Here is a 19920-nt window from a genome sequence, read left to right on the forward strand (position 1 = left end):
CTTACCTCATTACTATTGGAGCATTAATGTATCTAGCAAACTGCACCAGGCTTGATATATCATTTGCAGTAAATTTATTGGCTAGATTCAGTGCATCACCAACAAAAAGGCATTAGGTTGGTGTGAAGAACATTTTCAGATATCTTCAAGGCATCAAAGATCTTGGTTTATTCTATCAGAAAAATCAAAATAAGACCATGGTGGAATATTGTGATGCTGGATACCTGTCTGATCCCCATAATGCCAGATCACAGACTGGTTTTATCTTCTTAAGTGGAGGTACAGCCTTTTCTTGAAAGTTGACAAAACAAACTCTGGTGGCTGCGTCCATGAATCATTCTAAAATTATTGCTTTGTTTGAAGCATTATGTGAATGTGCATGGCTTCGCAGAATGATTAACTTTATTGAAAGTTCAAGTGGGATTGGATCATTGGAATCACCCACTATTATCTATGAAGATAATGCTACATGTATTACACAGATGCAGACAGGTTATATAAAGAGCAATATTACAAAGCATATTTCTTCTAAATTATTTTATCCCCATGAGTTACAGGAAACTAGGGAGATAAATATTTTACAAACGAAGTCATGTGACAATCTTACCGATTTGTTTACAAAGTCATTACCAAGTTCTTTATTTGAGAAACACATCAATGAAATTGGTATGAAACAATTTCGGGACTTGCAAAGTTCATGGGGAATGTATCCCTGAATGATAATCTGTTTGTGATCCTCGGATCTTTGGTATTGCACTCTTTTCCTTTATAAGTTTTCCCTAAATGGTTTCTTATGGAAGGGTTTTAATGAGGCAATAGTAATGCATGCATTATGATATGTCGGTTTCTTCTAATTTTCCAACTGGGTTTTTGGAAGGAGTTTTTGATGGTACATATCTCCTCATATTTTTTCTACAGTGTTTTTGGAGGAGACTAATCATGATGATGATGATGTTCAAGATGTTGATGATGATGATCAAGATGTTGATGATGATGTTTACAAGAATAATTGAAGCAGAAATTAAGGAGAATGTTAGGATTAATTAATTAATTTAATTAAAAGAAATCCCTACTTAGCAAAACCGATGTGCGGTTTCTCTCCCATTCTTCCGATACATCGCTTGTAAAGGTCGCGCCTATGCGACCCGTCCCTTTCCAGGAATATAAATATGTACATCATCCACATCCATCATTAATGATTGATTACTGTGCGCGCACAGTTTCTTTACAATTTGGAGCGATGCCTTTCCATCCCTTTCCCGCGTGGAATGGGAGCCGCGGCAGCATCTGTGCTCTCGCCTGGCGTTGCCTGCCTCTTTTTAGTTTTTTTACCCCGGCAGAGGCGTGTTGGATCTGGCTCGTGTGCACGTGTTTTATCGCCCCTTCGGCTGATTGATCGATCGCTTTCGGCTCCGAAATGGATCGTGTGGAGGGAATATATGATCAGGTGCGTGAGTGCAGCTTGGACTGGGAGATGACAGCGGGCCTTGCTTGTTTTGGGTTGTGATTAGCCACTCGACTGATCCGCTTTGTTTGTTTTCTGCTCCTTCTTGTTGCCAGTACTATAATTACTCGTAGTTGTCCATGCGCTTCGACCGTAAGCAAAGTCAAATTTCTCAGCTCTAACCATCATTTTGTATCAGAATACTAGTGTACATTTTCTTGCTCTTTTGTGAAGGAGGAGAGAGCGACCTTCGATTTCTTTCAGTAAACAAATATAGACACGACAAAGGTGCCTTCGGGCCTCTTTTATTAGATTCCCTTTTTTCCCTCACATCATTTGGGAAACTTAGGAGCAATAACATACTCCTATCATTCTCGCTTAAATGGCATGGTCCTCACATTGCCCTCTCCTTCATCCTCATGTTCATCACTGATGATGCCTCTCGTCAGCTCGTTTCTCCCTTCTAGTCGACCTCCTCCTTTGCTCTCTCCCCTCCCAGCCTCCCATTTGCCCAACCAAGTTGCAAAGTCACGCATGTCGACTAGCCCAATATTGAGCCACCAACGCAATATTGCGAGCGCTCTCGCATATCGGCTAGCGAGAGATTGTTGCAGGGGAGGTCGGGCGGCGCTACATAGGGCTATTGTCGCTGGTACTTTGCTATCAGCTAGCGCTAGAGATGGCAGAGTGCGATGGCGGCCACGGGATGATGTGTCGACGAACACCGGATGCGACACACCGACGGACCACTTTTAATCTTTTATATCATCAACAGCAAAAGCGACAACGATTGTGCCGCAATCGTTGATGGCGGAGCTGCAATGACCGACTAAGCCCCGCGCGAGATAGTCGAAGCGGCGAGCGATGCTACAACACATTGGCCGCGCTGCTAGGCCACGCGACGCTATCGCGGTGGTGTTGCGAGATAGTGGTGTGATGAGCTGGGAGACATGCGGGGAGAGATGACAGTGAAGGGAAGGGGCACTCTCTTGTGCATCCGTGTTGGGGGTGGGGGAGGGGGGGGGCGTTCCGGCGGTTGTAGATGATATAGTATATTGGACAGTGCAGGAGATGATTGAGCTGGACTTCTGATAGGTCGACCAACGCCTACTGTTGTCCTTTTATTTAATGTGCCCATGGCTACGGAAATTTGGAGGGGCACACACATGTCTAGCCGTGCCCCGCCGCTCGATTGCCTCGTGATTGTAAAGTCATTGGATTCCGCAAGCAACAAACATCAATTTTAACTTTTAATTTCTGAAACTTAAGATTTTGTCATTCGCTTGTACCAAATTTCATCAGTTGAAACTTAACAAAGTTCTTAGAAAATGTCAAAACATATTTAAAAGTGGTCTTATTTCAAAGCGCTCTTCACAAGAAACATGGATATGCAAATGAAACATAATTTAAAATTATGGTTCAAAAGATATAAAAGGTTAAAAATCAAAAGTCCGAAGAAAGATCGATGCCTCCGCCCTTGCGTGCTACAAATCTCCTCGGTTGGGTCCTTCTCATCTACCTTATCCTAGAGTTCTTATCCTAAAAAAGAAGCATCTTTTCAGGATAACCGTGTAGTGCAATTCTTTAAGAATCATGAAAATCCTTTGAATCACACATAGGCCCTCTAACAAGGGAGCATGACACGTGCTTCAAAGATTCTCTTCCGTGCACGATTATGGGATAGTATCTCGTAGCACAAAATTCCATTCTATGTGCTGTGCACGAATAGCCTAAAACAAAAGCAGCAACTAAAGAGTTAACTTTGCCGAGCGGCCGAACTCCAAGATGTCATGTCACGCTCTCAGTATCTCGGCTCAACTTTTGGTATGAGCATCACCGGCACGGCAGTTGATTGAGTTAAGGCAGTGAGGCGTGAGCTCCTTAATCTGGGGACACCTTGATATCACCGGACAGCGACGGTGCGGAGTAGCCGTTGGGCCAATCTAGGCTGCGATCGGTCAACCTCGGACGGCTGGAGGGCGTGCCGGGGAGGGCATAGTGGAGGAGGCCATGGAGATAGAAGGCCTGGTGGACGACTGGTGGCCAAGTGAAAATTCTTGGCTTTCTTTGTGTGTCGAAGGAAGAAGACGACCCTTCCCTGCGGCTTAATCAACCATATGCTTAGGATGAATATTCTAACACAGAGACCCATTCGTAGACACTTACGGCAGCGCATTGGATGGCAAAAAAAAGGTGTAAACACACCGATCCAGACGTACGAACGGCTTTGGAGAAGCCCTAGATCTCTGCATCACTGTCCTCCTCCGGACCCGAGTCCACAAATGCGGAGCAGCGCGGCGGACCAGCAGCCACTCGCCCTATAATTAACAAACCAAAATTAACCAAACATGGCCCTGGCTACTGCTAGCTTGTCCTTGGCTACTGCTTGGCAAATCTATTACTCCTATCATGGTAGCTCGAAGGAATCTAGCATGCGTCCATCCAATGGCGGAAGAGGCAAGTGGTTAGTTAATCACAACTGGAGACACCTACTGTAAACGGCGGGCCGACACGCCTCCTGTAGGCTGTGTACGCTCCTAGCGGATTCGCATTGTTTAGGGAAAACGACGTTGCTAGTAGCAGTAGGGTGGGCCGTGGGCGATGTGCGCCAGTGTTCATAGTTTAAGACCAATGGTACTACACGCAACGCCAAGCCAGCGCACGCCGCTCAGTTCCAACTCCGTGTAACGAGTTGCGTCGATCCAACGTCGCAACTCAGCGGAGTACGGAGTGGCAACCTTGTTTTGTTCCTGTTCCTCCCAATGCCGTGTCTTCAACCGGCCGGCTCCCCACCGTCGCGAGGTCACATGTACTGCTGCAAGCCTGCAATCAGTGTAGCATGTTTTTGGCGGATCCGGGTAAATACACGGTTCTCAGGCTCAGTTTCTTTTTTTGCTGATTCTCTCACAATCTTAAGAATTGACCCTTCACCCAACTTCTCTCAGAATCTTAAACCCATATTTTTTTTACAATCCTACCGGTACAAGATTGTAAAAAAATATGGGTACAAGATTCTGAAAAAAGCTGGGTGAAGGGTGGATTCTCAAGATTCTGAAAGAATCGTCAAAAGAACTGGGCCTCAATTTGTCCGCAAAAGAAGAAGTAATGTAGTCAAGTAATGCAGTACTGGAGTAACATATATCAGATGTGATTTTTGCAGTTTTATTTATGACATATTAAGACAAAAACAGTAAACAGCTCACCGTGTGAAAGGGTGGCAATTTCTTTGAAATTGATCTCAACTAATGCCCATGCAATCTTAGGACTCATTTGCTTTACAAAATTCTCAAAATATAGAAATAGAAAAGGTAAAGGATTTCACTATAAAATCAAACATCAGATTATTTATTTAGCATGGCAAATTAATCTAGTTGTCACGAGTATGATAATTTCCTTTAGCAAGCATGGCAATCCTTGCCATGTTCAGCTTTTTGCCAGGATTTGTCATTCTTGTTGAAGAAAACTGTCATCCTCGCGACAACAAAATTTACCATAAAAAATATTCAATTTGTCATTGTTAAAAATTTGATGTCGAATTTTTAACATTACTGAAAGTAAATGATTGGGGTGTCATATCCACTCCAATACTTAGGAATTTTCCAAGAGGTCTCACCTAATGCTAACAATTCTTAGGAATTAGATGACACCTCGCGCGTTCCTGGCGAAATTATTCCAATGAGCTTTGTTTGTATGGAACACTAGTATCTAGACTAAAAATATGTGAATTGAAACTAGCATATAGTATTATATTTGCTTATTCTATAGTTGTATGCATGGTGCATTTTTATGTGGGTCTTTTCTCATGCATTCATGGTGGAATGATGTGGCATATTGCATGTTAAAATAATTAGAGATAGTGGGGATCAATTATTTAGATCATGCATCATGGCATGATGAGGAGGCATACTTGCGTGTTGAGAGAATTGAAGTTGGATGGGGTTCAAGGAAATTAAGAAAAAAATTCTAATGAAAAACATCTCAAGTCAAAATGTCAAATCGATATCTGGTATTCTTTTTTCCTCATTTCCATAAAGGTATCTCCAAAAAGTCTTGTAGTACTGTAGAGTTTCCAACATAAGCTTTAGTATTTACGAATAGACGACACACCCGCCAATACTATCATGCACGGTGGAATGATGAGGTGGCATAGTCACATGTTGAGAGAATTGGAGTTAGAGAGGGTTCATGGAATTTATAAATAAATTATTATTTTTTCTAATGAGAAATATCTCAATTCAAAATGACAAATTGATATCCGGTATTCTTTTTTTTCTCATTTCCATAAAGGTGTCTCCAAAAAGTCTTGTAGTATTGTAGGGTTTTCAAAAAAGTAGTATTTACGAATAGACAACGCACCCATCAATACTTGTATGCACGTATTGCCTTCTTCAATTCACATTTTCACTCACTAATCAATTATATTGATCAATGTCTACCGTTAGTACCAGTCAATTTTCCATACCACACATGAATAAGATGACATGTTCATGACATGAGTTTGTCTAAGATTTATGACGTGGATAATTTACATGACCAGTTATGATGTGGCAGACATGCATGAAATGGTGAGGTGGGCACGTGCATGTTGTAAGAATTAAAGGTCGTGCATGTGATGCATGGCTGGAAAATAGTGCAGGTGGATGCTGACAATGCACACTTGGTGAGGTGACAGGCTACATGTTGAGAGAATTGCTTGAAGTGGTGATAAATTTTTTAAGAATATATAGGATGGGATATGGACACAATCCTTAGGAATCTAGTGCATATATTCCTAAGAAAAGAATGTTCAACATAGGAAAAAATATCCCATGACAAAAAACGTTATATGAATCCTCGGAACCGAATAAGCCCTTAGGGACAACGTTTCTCCACCCTAGATTGTTCCCTAGTAATCACCTACCCATTCCCTATCCTCATCATCCCCGCCTTGACTCCCACTCTAAGCTTCACTCTGCTGACGTGATGAACTCCATTCCACTTTTCCTCCTGCCGTCGACTCTTTCACATCCCATTGTTTCTATTCTCATTCCACCCTCTTTATTCTTCCTATTCCTGAAAAATTTCCCTAAGGCATATCATCGTCCATCGACACATCGCATGATCAATATAAAATCACCCGACAATAAACGGGGTGAATGGTATCCTAGTGGACTTCTCGGTTGCCTTGTGGGACTGAAAACATGTCGAGTTCGTCCATGTTTCGAAGGTGTTTAACATAATTTGTTGAAATCCACATAAGCCAGGTAGCTTAATAAGCGCCTCACGCAAATACAACATGCTACCAGGGTTACAACTTCAACCGCTGGTTCCCCTCGCCTCTAGGTGCCTTCCGTCGCCAGCGAGCGAGGTGGGGGAACCCCAGTTTGGGTTGTATGTAGTTTTTGGTCACCCTAACACGAGTTAGGGTTAAGTTCAAGTGTCTGGCTGGTGGTGGTGAGATGTTGTTGTGATTGGCGACGAGGAATAAATTATCCCTTTCCTATCATCATTTAGGCAATGTTGTTTGGCATTGGCAGAGAGCATGTGGAGTTTCAGTCTGGGCCAAATATTAGGTCTCGTTATTGTCTTCGTTTTGTCTAGGTGACCAGCAGCACTCTGCGGAGGGGATGATGTTGTGGCGTTTATCTTTTTCTCCGATTCCTTCTTTGCACTTGAAGCTCAGACAGATGGGACTGCATCGGGGAACTTGCGAGGTTTGTGTCCTCTTCCTTTGTCTAGCAAGAACTGGGATTATCTTCTGTCCCTTCTCGTCGTCAACCTCTTCGGGACAACGATTTATCTTGAGTATGACCATCGACGTCTTCTAGTCTACATCAATGGCTTTTTAGCCGCTGCTTCTTCAAGCTCCTGAGTTTCAACAAACTACTATGTCGAGAAGAAGGCGACAACGAGCTTTTCTAAAATGCAGTGGTGAAGCTACACAAAAAAACTTGGACGGGCCAAAGCAGGCCAAGTAGAAGGAAACTTGTTTTCCCTCTCTCAAAAGCCCAGTTTTATCTATCTCTACTTCTATAAAAGACTTAGTTGGTGATGTGGTGTGTTTGTCATCCGTCATTTCTGACCATTAAATCTGCATCTAACGATTACGACGTAAGTTGTGGCCTTTTGCAACAATAGTCCACTTTTTGCTCCAATTTGCAGAAAACTCATTAGTATCTTGAAACCAACCACATCCCCCCTCACCTCATCAAAACAATTCGAGGAATATATTTTGAGTGAAACATAATATATATTTTAGTGATATATGTATATCAAAACTAAAGTGTCTTCTTTCAAGTTTGTGAACAAGTATTATTCTACTTTGGATCCGTTGCAATCGCACGGACACATTGCTAGTACTCTTCAATGTTTAGGCCATCAGATGGGTCGGTCGTATGCCTCTCGGCCTTGTTATAGCTCCGCCAATGCTATAATGCAGAAGGAAGACGGTGATATTTTCTACAAGGACTTTCGTTTAAGTTTTTACTTTCTTCATCCGGAATTACTTGTCGGAGAAATGGATCATATAGAAATATTTTAGTTCAAAATAGATTCATTTATATTCATGTCTGCGACAAGTTATTTCGGATGGGAGAGTATTTTTTTTAAGGACGTTCTTGTGAGGGCTGGTTTTATTGTATGCCCTCCGGCCTTTTTGAAGAAAAAATATATTTTGTGAAAGAAAACACCGCAGCGAAATACGGGTGGCTCCTGGCCGTACCCGACGGCAACAAATACGCCGGTCAACGGCCTGATCAATTTGGGTCAGGCCAATTTGCAAGATCGCCATGAATCCCACCCCGGTTTAATTTATTCGATTTAATCTAGCACAAAAATGGCTTGGCTCTTCGCTTTGATATTAAACCTCCCTCTGGCCAGCTGCGCGGGTCGCTCCCCCCTCCCTCCCTCCCTCGCTCGCTTCGACTTCCTCGCGCCTTCGCTCCCACCAACTGGCCGCTCTCCCGACTCCCGAGCCGCACGCGGCCGCCGCAGCAGCAGCGCCAATGGAGGCCCCGAGCAGCCACGTCACCGCCTCCTTCTCCGACTGCGACGACAGCGTCTCCATGGGGGACGCGGCGCCGGACGCGGACGTGGAGGCGCTCCGCCGCCTCTCCGACAACCTCGCCGCCGCCTTCCGCTCGCCGGACGACTTCGCCTTCCTCGCCGACGCGCTCGTCGCCGTGCCGGGCGCGCCCGACCTGCGCGTGCACCGCTGCGTGCTGTCCGCGCGGAGCCCCTTCCTGCGCGCCCTCTTCAAGCGCCGCGCCGCCGCCGCCGGTTCGTCCGGCGGCGCGGAGGGCAACCGGTTGGAGCTCCGGGAGCTTCTCGGCGACGAGGTCGAGGTCGGGTACGAGGCGCTGGAGCTGGTGCTCGACTACCTATACAGCGGCCGCGTCCGCGACCTCCCCAAGTCGGCGTGCGCCTGCGTCGACGTCGACGGGTGCGCGCACGTCGGCTGCCACCCCGCCGTCTCCTTCATGGCGCAGGTCCTCTTCGCCGCATCCACCTTCCAGGTCGGCGAGCTCGCCAGCCTCTTCCAGGTCCGCCTCTCCCCCTCCCCTTCTCCTCCATGATGCTTTCTTGGTTTCAGACATTTATTGTGCTTGCTGGGAATGCATATCTGCGCGCACGTTTGCTCAGAAAGCAAGTTTTAATGCCGTCTTTTCTTTCTGCAAGCGAGGACGTCTGCTGTATGCGGCAAAATGGGCTTAGATCCCCTTACTGTTTCTGCTAAATTTAATCAATTTCAGTACTTCTGAAAATAGCGTTAGGTTCCTACTAGTACGCTTTGTCGGTAGCAATGAGGAGCTTGTGCTTATCATGTGGCGATCTTGAAATCGGTGAAGTTGTCAATGGATATTATACAGTTGGGAGCTTGAGGCGCTGTGTCATTTTGATGCCACCTCAAGGATTCTTGTTCTGATGTTTCTCTTTTGGGGAAAATGGTAATTCTTCATTGCTCAAAGAATCCGTGGTGTCGATATGGTACCTGCGGCTACTTTTATTTTTCATCAACGAAATGCAGTTCTTATGAAACTGTACAAATCTGGGTTGCATTAATGCAGACGTTTGGTACATATACAATACAAAGGAAAACATGTACAGCACCTTTCCCCCGGACACAATAGGAAAGCATGTGCACCACCTTTCCCCAGACAATTCACAAATCACAACACCAGGAGTCTGCCACAATATTATATCGTCTGGCTTTTCCACCTAATAAAGTTCCGGGTGTCTGTTCACAAACATATTTGCTCAAAAACTCCTTAATTTGCATTAGATCATCTATTAATGTTATTCTGAGCGGGAGTATTTTGATAGGAACGCCCTTTTTATGTAACCAGTCATCAACCGATGGATCTTCACATGATATAAATTTTTAGATGGAATTTCATTGTAAAACATTTATAACCAATTTGTATTCTAATCTACTCACGAGTATTTGAACCACATAGAATTACTTCTCATTAGTTACTTAAAAATATGCATCATCGACGCAGAGGCTGGGGGTAATGAAAGCTTCCATTTTCTATTTTTTGGAATACTTGTTGACAGGGGTGTATCAAACTGGATTAATCAATTTATGTGTATGTATTCTTAAAATAGTATCAGATTAGACCGTCTATGCGTCTATATTCTTATCCAACTGTGTGGCAGTGTTGAGACTTCAGACTTTTATGTATTTTTAGCTGATGATATGCTTTTCCTTCTAAGCTGTCATATTGGGATTTATGTTTTTATAATTCTGACTTCGCTGCAGATGAGCTGCGTGTATATCATTTGATGAAAACGCCTGTCGGCATGCTACTTGTAACAGTTTTCTATCGTTGTATTGTTTCATGTTTTTGAGAAGCCAGTACTAACCCATGGTATGTCCTTCTTTTCCATGCAGCGGCATCTCCTTGATTTCCTTGATAATGTTGAAGTGGATAACCTTCCGTTGATCTTATCTGTTGCAAACTTATGCAACAAATCTTGCGTGAAACTGTTTGAGAGATGCCTGGAGATAGTAGTCCGGTCAAATCTTGACATGATTACTCTTGAGAAAGCATTGCCTGAAGATGTTATCAAGCAAATTATTGATTCACGGATAACTCTTGGATTAGCTTCACCCGAAGACAATGGCTTTCCTAACAAACACGTAAGAAGGATACTCAAGGCACTTGATTCTGATGATGTGGAGCTTGTCAGGATGCTGCTCACAGAAGGGCAGACTAACCTTGACGATGCATTTGCATTGCACTATGCTGTAGAACACTGTGACTCAAAAATTACAACAGAACTTCTGGACATCGCACTTGCGGATGTTAATCTCAGAAACCCAAGAGGTTATACTGTTCTTCACATCGCTGGTAGGCGGAGAGATCCTAAAATTGTTGTCTCCCTTTTAACCAAAGGTGCTCGGCCTTCTGATATTACATTTGATGGAAGAAAAGCAGTTCAAATCGCAAAGAGACTCACAAAACATGGGGATTATTTTGGGAATACTGAAGAAGGGAAGCCGTCTCCCAATGATAAATTATGCATTGAGATACTGGAGCAAGCTGAAAGAAGGGATCCACAACTTGGAGAAGCATCGGTTTCTCTTGCATTGGCTGGTGACTGTCTTCGTGGGAAGTTACTGTACCTTGAAAACCGAGGTAATATTCATCTACATATGGTGTAGTGTTCAAAATTAGTTGTTTGGTAGGGTTTACAGTTGGTGGTGTTTTGCATGTGAAGTGAAGCTCTTCATGGGCAATTAGCAATGTGTTAACCTTGTTCTTATTCTCTTGGAAGTTGTGTTTTCACACAATTATTTTCATGCTTTGTAGTTGCTTTGGCAAGGATAATGTTTCCAATTGAGGCAAGAGTAGCAATGGACATTGCTCAAGTGGATGGTACTTTGGAATTTACCCTTGGTTCTAGTACAAATCCACCTCTGGAGATAACAACCGTTGATCTAAATGATACTTCTTTCAAAATGAAGGAGGAACACTTAGCTCGGATGAGAGCCCTCTCCAAAACAGGTGAGGCACAGCTTGCGCTTTTGTTTTTTGGTTGTTCTGTTTTTAACTTTCTAGATTTTGTTCCTGCCTTTTCATTTTTGTGTTAGTTTGCTTGTACGACCCGTTCCTTGTTAGCGATTTCTTCTGGTACAAATGACGCAGACTTGGGGGTGTGTTCAAGAAAATAAAATCTGAATAAGGTTATTGGTGTAGATAAGGTTGAAATCCCAGATTTTATCCCCTCCTGTTAATATAAGAACTGAAGAGTGAACCCAAATATGTACACTTGACTAATCATATAATCGGTGGTTGAATTGCTAATGATTACTCTCGCATGTGTGCGCGCACGCATTCAGCTATAAGATGATATCTTACCAAGTTTATGTATCTGGACTAACTGCAATCTGAATGTTTATACCAGTCGAACTCGGCAAACGTTTTTTCCCCCGCTGTTCAAATGTGTTGGACAAGATCATGGATGATGAACCTGAGCTGGCTTCGCTCGGAAGAGATGCATCCTCAGAGAGGAGGAGGAGGTTTCATGACCTGCAAGATGCGCTCCTGAAGGCGTTCAGCGAGGACAAGGAGGAGTTTAACAAAACGACAACCCTTTCATCTTCCTCATCGTCGACGTCCACTGTAGCAAGGAACTTGACAGGCCGGCCTAGGAGATGATGAGCACGCTGGCCCATTCTTGCCATATTGGTAGCTGATTTGGCCCTGTAAATCGTCTAGTTATGCTCATTTTTGCTTGTACAGTAACAGTTGTCCATACAGTATTCTGTTGATGGAACAAATGGACTCCATGTCGTAGCAGCTCTTGGCCTCTGACTTCGATGATTTGGCTGAAACAGTAGATAGTTTCTGCTTTGCACTTTGCTTTATTATTCTGCATGAATTCTAGTACTGCACTGTACGTTATCTCTGAAGCATCTACGGCTCAAAAGGGGTACTCTGTTTTTACCCTGTTATATGCTCGCGTCTGGCACAGCAGAACAGTCCCCATTTTATTGCACCTCCTGTCCTATACTAGTAGTTGCCGAAGTAAAAAAATAAATCTTGTTGGACTGAACTACTGAAGTACAAAACCATGTGCGCATAAGGGCATCTCCAACGCTGAGGCTCAAACGCCTGCATACGTCCAGACTAGACCGCACGGTCTGAACGTGTTGTGTCATCCAATGTGGGCCAGTATCGTGTACCGGTCCGCCGAGCGGTTCAGACACACTTTTTCTCGCAAAACGGAGACAAAATTGAGAAGGCTTTGTCGGAGTTCGGACAGCAACCATGTAGGACTTCGACATCCCCACCCCACTAAATCCACCTACCCGGTCCCATTTTCTTCAATCCGCCTTCTCCCTCTTGCTTTACATCCGCATCCTTCTCCTCCGACGCCACCACTGTACCTCTCCGGTCGGCACACAGGCATTGCCGGACCTCCGCAACTAGCACCGACACGCCCACTCGTCTTTTACAACGGTGTCATCCACCCAGGACACGTCTGTAGGCAGGTACACTCCCCCCCCCCCCCTATTGACGTTGTCCATGGCGGTCACCACGCTCGATACGTGTTCGGTCAAATGTCATTGAGCTTACTTTCGAACGCCATGTCGTTCTTTTAGAGTATGAAGGATGGCGGGGTACTCAACCATGGAGGATGAGTTCTTGTGTGATGCGTGGTTGCCCGTATCCGCGGGTTTCATAGGCAGGAGCAGGGGGGACCTTCTGGCAGCAAGTGCATGAATCGTTCCACGCACGAAAGCACATTGCGCCCTACGACATGCACATCATCCATGATCACAATGTGAGATCGTTATCATATCGATATTCGATGGTAGGCCATCTAGACCTCCTTCACCAAGTTATGTGGCACAATTGATATGCCGGAGGCAAGGTGACCATTGCGCACGACAGAGGAGGAGATCGTAAGTTGTGCTTCTTCTTGCTCAACTTATTGAGTGATTCACGCATTGTGTAGCTCGCATACGCTGCCGTGACGCACCACAGGATAGAAAGACGACCATTTATGCACATGCACTGTTGGATGAAGCTGAAGGGGCGGTATGTCTGGGACGACAGGATCTATTAATCTCGTTGAAGTTGAGCTATTGTTGTACTAGACTTATTTGCATGCTATATATGGATGATTTGTACTATTTTCTATCCAAACTTTGATGAAATCCGTCGCGTTTGCACGAATTTTGTCTGGTTAGTAGAAACCCGACTTGAAATTGAAGGAAATATGCCCTAGAGGTAATAATAAAGTTATTATTTATTTCCTCATATCATGATAAATGTTTATTATTCATGCTAGAATTATATTAACCGGAAACTTAGTACATGTGTGAATACATAGACAAACAGAGTGTCACTAGTATGCCTCTACTTGACTAGCTCGTTAATCAAAGATGGTTATGTTTCCTAACCATAGACATAAGTTGTCATTTGATTAATGAGATGACATCATTAGGAGAATGATGTGATTGACTTGACCCATTCGGTTAGCTCAGCACTTGATCGTGTAGTTTTCTGCTATTGCTTTCTTCATGACTTATACATGTTCCTATGACTATGAGATTATGCAACTCCCGATTACCGAATGAACACTTTGTGTGCTACCAAACGTCACAACGTAACTGGGTGATTATAAAGGTGCTCTATAGGTGTCTCTGATGGTACTTGTTGAGTTGCCATAAATCAAGATTCGGATTTGTCACTCCGATTGTCGGAGAGGTATCTCTGGGCCCACTCGGTAATTCACATCACTATAAGCCTTGCAAGCATTGTAACTAATGAGTTAGTTGCGGGATGATGTATTACGGAACGAGTAAAGAGACTTGCCGGTAACAAGATTGAACTAGGTATGAGATACTGACGATCGAATCTCGGGAAAGTAACATACCGATGAAAAAGGGAACAACGTATGTTGTTATGCGGTTTGACCGATAAAGATATTCGTAGAATATGTGAGAGCCAATATGAACATCCAGGTTCCGCTGTTGGTTATTGACCGGAGACGTGTCTCGGTCATGTCTACATAGTTCTCGAACCCGTAGGGTCTGCATGCTTAAAGTTTGATGACGATCGGTATTATGAGTTTTTGTGTTTTGATCTACCGAAGGTAGTTCGGAGTCCCGGATATGATCACGGATATGACGAGGAGTCTCGAAATGGTCGAGACGTAAAGATTGATATATTGGACGACTATATTCGGACACCGGGAAGTGTTCCGAATGGTTTCGGAGAAAACCGGAGTGCCGGAGGGTTACCGGACCCCCCCCCCCCCCGGAGAAATAGTGGGCTTTATGGGCCTTAGTGGAGAGAGAGAGAGGGATGGCCTAGGGAAGGCCGCGCTTCCCTCCCCCTCTGGTCCGAATTGGGCTAAGAGAGGGGGGCGGCGCCCCCCTTTCCTTCTCCATCTCCCCCTTCCTTTCCCCTTCCTAGTAGGAGTAGGAAAGAGGGGAATCCTACTCCTACTAGGAGGAGGATTCCTCCTCCTGGCGCGCCTACAGGGGCCGGCCGGCCTCCCCCCTTGCTCCTTTATATTGATCTATTCCAGCCGTGTGTGGTGCCCCCTCCACCATAATCCACCTCGATTATATCGTAGCGGTGCTTAGGTGAAGCCCTGCGTCGGTAGCATTATCATCACCGTCATCACGCCGTCGTGCTGACAAAACTCTCCCGTGAAGCTCTGCTAGATCAGAGTTCGTGGGACGTCATCGAGCTGAATGTGTGCTGAACTCAGAGGTGCCGTGCGTTCGGTACTTGGATCGGTCGGATCATGAAGACGTACGACTACATCAACCGCGTTGTGCTAACGCTTCCGCTTTCGGCCTACGAGGGTACGTAGACACACTCTCCCCTCTCGTTGCTATGCATCACCATGATCATGTATGTGTGCGTAGGATTTTTTTTGAAATTACTACGTTCCCCAACAGAAATGTATGAGGGCATCGTTGGATGGTCGACTCCCGCATCCATGTCCGTGGATTGGCCCTCCTGTCCATGAAAATATGTCGGAGCAAATTTACGGGTCAACATTAAAGATGCCCTAATGCTGCATAAGGCATCTCCAATGATGGCCCCTAAAAAGGACACTCCATTTGTTCATGGATTGGTCTGAACTAGTTCACGAACAAGGATGTACAAGCCGACCATCCAACCGCATCTCCTAAACGATGCGATCGATCACAACCAAAAAGTGGTGGTTGTTCATGGTTTTTACATGTGCCTGATCACCAAAATACCGGTCCATATAAAAATAAAAAGGGTATTTTTGCCTCGCCAGACCAGATATCCGAGCCTCCACGCTCACCCTGCTGCTGGGTCCTCCTCAACATCCGCCTCCAGCTCGGCCGACATGCGCTTCAACATCCTAACACAGACGCCTTGCACAGTCATCCTAGTATCGTCATCCAACTCATCCATCTTCATGGTCAACATCTTTGTATCCTTCAAAGTGGCCGTCAGCTCAACCCTTCTCTCTTCGAGTTTAATTTTCTTCTTGGTCGCCGCCATCAAGAGGTTAAACCGCTCGACCTTCTTTTTCTCCTTCACGTTGGAGCGTTGGACACATGCCTCCTCCTTATTCGCCAAGATGCCCTCGAACCTCTCCACCATCTTGATGTTGGATGCGGTTGCATCACCACACCCGTCCCACGCCATGACTGCCGCCCTTCTTTTTGCCGGACGACGCATCATTTGCCCTCACTTTGAGACGGCGGACTTGTCGTGTCGTCGTGCTGATCCTCCATGCCCCCGCCTTGGCTGGATCCTCCACCTCCACCGGCTCCAGCAGCTCTACGATTAGATCCATGAGGTGGCGAAAGTGAAAATGTCCGGAATTGGGGTGGAGAGTGGCATTGATCAGAGCGGAGCGGGTGTGGAAAACGTCGTCTTTGGCGCGAAAACAATGCGGATGTGGCCAAATGCGCGGGCTCCGCCTCATTTTTGGGTGGGCCGGGGTGTCAGAGTTCTACGTTGCGGATGTCCGGACTCCTGCAAAGCCCCCTCGTTTGCTTATGTTTTGTGGAACTTCGGACATCCGGGCCCATTTGCGGACCAATGGGTACCGCATAGGATGGCATAATGCATCTGGACAGCTCGGTTTGGATGGTTGCGGACGGTCTGAGCGTCCGTGCTAGAGATGCCCTAACGCACAAAATCACTATTTAAGAGGTATCCTTAGGCCATTTTCAATGCAGACCCATAAAACAGACACATTATCCGTCCTTGGACATGGATACGAAATACGGTCATCCAATCATGCAGCGAACGGAATTTAAACAAACCGGATGATTTTCATTTCAACAGGATCACATTCAATGACGTTTTTGACATATTTTACTAAACAAAGGCGTCCAGAAATTAACCTCATATAAATCTTCTCCCGCGTCCGTGCTCCATGTCCTTGTTCCTCATGTCCAGTATCTTCGCCGGTCATGAACTCCAGGAAATGAAGTTGCGGGTCGCCGGCGAGGAAAAGTAAGACATGGGACACAGACGCCTTCGTCTCCCATGTCCTCCTCGTTGGAGTCGGCGGCCTGGAAGTCGCCCGCCGAGTGAGGTCTAATTGCTGGTCGAGGTGAGTGCCATGGGCAACTACCCAGTGTGTTGCCTTTTTTCTTCTCTTGGTAACTGTGCTTTTACACATTTATTTTCATGCTGTATAGTTGCTTCCGCGAGGATATTGTTTCCAATTGAGGCAAGAATAGCAATGAACATTGCTCAAGTGGATGGTGCTTTGGAATTTACCCTTGGTTCTAGTACAAATCCACCTCCGGCAATAACAACCGTTGATCTAAATTATACTCCTTTCAAACTGAAGGATGTACACCTAGCCAGGATGAGAGCCCTCTCCCAAAACATCTGAGGCATAGCTTGCCTTTGTGTAACCACGACGCTTCTATAGTAGTTATATTTTCAATCTAATGCAATATTCACTTCTTTATCTTGTCTGCTGTAACATTCTCAATATGAAAGCCGGTGTAGTTGAAGTTGAAATCTCAAATTTTATAACGCCTCTCTTTTTAATAGGTGTACTGTCAAGTGCCTTGAAAGGTTTAAATAATCTTGCACATCAAAGGGGTGAGTATTTCTTGGCTCAACATCAACTCGTGAATGATTGAAAGAGTGAAAATTTGGCTCTCTTTTTTTGATAATTAATTTGTCACTTTTTTCCCTCTAATATGATCAAAAGGACTGAAGACTAGTTGTTTAGACCAAATACACGTGTTTACTTTTTTGGGATTCAACTATAAAATGATATTTGTACCAAGTTTTATGGATCTGCACTAATTGCATGTTAAATGCCTGCAGCAGTTGAACTCCGTGAACGTTTCTTCCCGCGCTGTTCAAATGTATTGGACAAGTTCATGGATGATGAAACCGAGCTGGCTACCATCGGAAGAGATACATCCACCGAGAAGAGGAGGTTTCATGAGAAGAAGAGGAGGTTTCGTGACCTGCTAGATACGCTTCTGAAGGCGTTCAGCGAGGACATGGAGGAGCTTGCCAGGTCGTGAACCCTTTCATCTTCTATTCTTCTTCATCGTCGACATTCATCGGAGCAAGGAGTTTCAAGTTTGACAGTCGGCCTAGGACTAGGAGATTAGCATCTTGGGCGTCAGCCCCACTCTTCCCATATTCGTAGCTAATTTTCCTTCTGAAGCTGCCGGTCTAGCATCATCATCAGATATGATAAAGCTGTTGGCCTGGTTCTGTAGATAAAGAAGAACCGCAAACCGTAGAACAATCGTTCTACGGTATTTTCTATTAGGAAATAAACAATGTATACAGATATGTACAAAAGGATGAAAAACCAAACAAAAGAAAATAAACAAAGGGAGCAGAGCTCCAGTCATCCAGTGCCTGTTCTAGGGATCATGAGAGAGGAAATTTCAGAGAGCTTTGTTAGTAGCTGCAGACATCATAGATGAGCAGTTATCCAAGCTTGAAGCCTGTCCAAATGTTTGGCCCTTATTCTGTGCTATAGAAGGTTTAGATCCTCTTTACGTCTGAACTTCGAACAGTTGACACTTGGCACTTCCTGTCTGAACACTTTCCCATTTCTTCGAGTCCATATGTTCCAGCAGCCCTGAATAATAACGCCCATAGCAATTGGAGCTGGCAAGAGAGAATGTGCCAAAGAAATATCATCGTAGCAAGAGATGCCTGGTTTTTTTAGTGGGAATGATGCCGCTCCAGCACTCTTGTGTGAAAGTGCAATCCCAGAAGAGATCTTAATGTTTCTTCAGCATGCTCATTTCAGAATACAGTCATAGCAGTCTAGATGCATGTTTTTTCTTTCGAGTAATTCCTGGTATTGACCCTGTCATGAGCAGTAGCCAAAAAGAAGATTTTATGCCTCAGTCTATTAGAGGTCATCCACACACTTTTGAACAAATGATTGTCCTCCTATCTGTAACAAATGGAGTGGTACATTTTAATGGAAGAGTACCTGTTGGATTGTCCTGTTCCTGCCATGTATCCGTTCTCTGGGGAGACCAGTGAGCAGTTACTACGTTTTGTAACTCTTGCCTGGTTCTGTAAATCACATAGTTTATGCTCGTTTTGCCTGTACAGTTACAGTAGTCCATACAGCTCTCACTCTAGGTGTGCAGCATGTATCGCCCCTAATCTCAAATTTTTAAATGACGGTCTACTGTGTTTTGCTGATCAAATGAACTCCATGCAGTAGTTTTTTCTTTTCTTTTTGAGGCCACATCTCCTGGCTTCTGACTTTGATGATTGGTGAGAAAGAGACTAGATAGATTCTGCTCTTCTCTGCCACTGTAGTTAATCTCTGAAGCATCACCAGAGAGATGAGTATACGAGAGATGGCATGCACCGAAAAGAATACTCTGTTTTTACCCGGTTACTCTGCTTAATCTCTAAAGCCTAGCAGAGAGATGCGCGCACCCAAAATACAGGAGCCGGATCCTCTAACTTAGAAGAAGGAAAGTCACGGTGCTACAGTGCTCGTCTAGTGTAAATGAAGAAGGAATGTTACGGACTATTAACAGGTTATTTACTTTTGTAATTAATGTAGATATAAAAAATCAAAAATACTTTTATCTCATCATCAACTTGTTTGTATGTAACTACTTTGAATGTGCATAATAGATTTGTAATCTAAATATTAATTTAAGTTATTTTTAGTCTTAATTGTATGAATTAACAGAAGGAAAGTTAGGGTACTGTAGTTTCTCTAACATCCCTTGCGTATGGTATGTTAGAGGATCCAGTTCCTAAAATACAGTCGTCCATTTTTACTGTCCCTCTGTTCTGTTGGTAAAAAAACGTCCAGTTGGACTGAACCAGCAAGAGGACGAAGCAGAGCAAACTCAGACACCACCAAAAACCACCATGTGGCGTTAATGCGAGGCGAAGTCCCCGCTGCGACGCAGCAGCAGGGAGCGCTGCAGCCTAGGCAGGCCGAGGAGGAGAAAAGCCTGCGCACTTTCCCTAAATCCGCTCTACTCCTACCCCCGTAGCCTTTCGATGCTA

At 44.6% G+C, this 19920-nt stretch overlaps 1 protein-coding gene across 1 annotated transcript; it reads left to right on the top strand.

Annotated features, from left to right (window-relative positions):
• Positions 1–8306: 8306 nt before the first annotated feature.
• Positions 8307–12383, top strand: LOC125542897 (BTB/POZ domain and ankyrin repeat-containing protein NPR1). Its single transcript, XM_048706123.2, has 4 exons — positions 8307–8964; positions 10317–11064; positions 11239–11433; positions 11834–12383. The coding sequence occupies exons 1-4, from the start codon at positions 8428–8430 to the stop codon at positions 12085–12087; spliced, it is 1734 nt and encodes a 577-aa protein (XP_048562080.1). The 5' UTR covers positions 8307–8427; the 3' UTR covers positions 12088–12383.
• Positions 12384–19920: the final 7537 nt, after the last annotated feature.

The sequence above is a fragment of the Triticum urartu genome, chromosome 3A (genome assembly GCF_056163025.1).
Source record: "Triticum urartu cultivar PI428250 chromosome 3A, HENAU_Tu73, whole genome shotgun sequence".
In the NCBI taxonomy this organism is placed as follows: Eukaryota; Viridiplantae; Streptophyta; class Magnoliopsida; order Poales; family Poaceae; genus Triticum; species Triticum urartu.

What these genes read in the sequence shown, in the direction of transcription:
- LOC125542897 (XM_048706123.2), top strand. Translation starts at nt 8,428, where the DNA reads ATGGAGGCCCCGAGCAGCCACGTCACCGCCTCCTTCTCCGACTGCGAC. An exon ending in AGCTCGCCAGCCTCTTCCAG is followed by an intron (nt 8,965 to 10,316) that starts GTCCGCCTCTCC and finishes TTTTCCATGCAG; the next exon opens with CGGCATCTCCTTGATTTCCT. An exon ending in GAGAGCCCTCTCCAAAACAG is followed by an intron (nt 11,434 to 11,833) that starts GTGAGGCACAGC and finishes TGTTTATACCAG; the next exon opens with TCGAACTCGGCAAACGTTTT.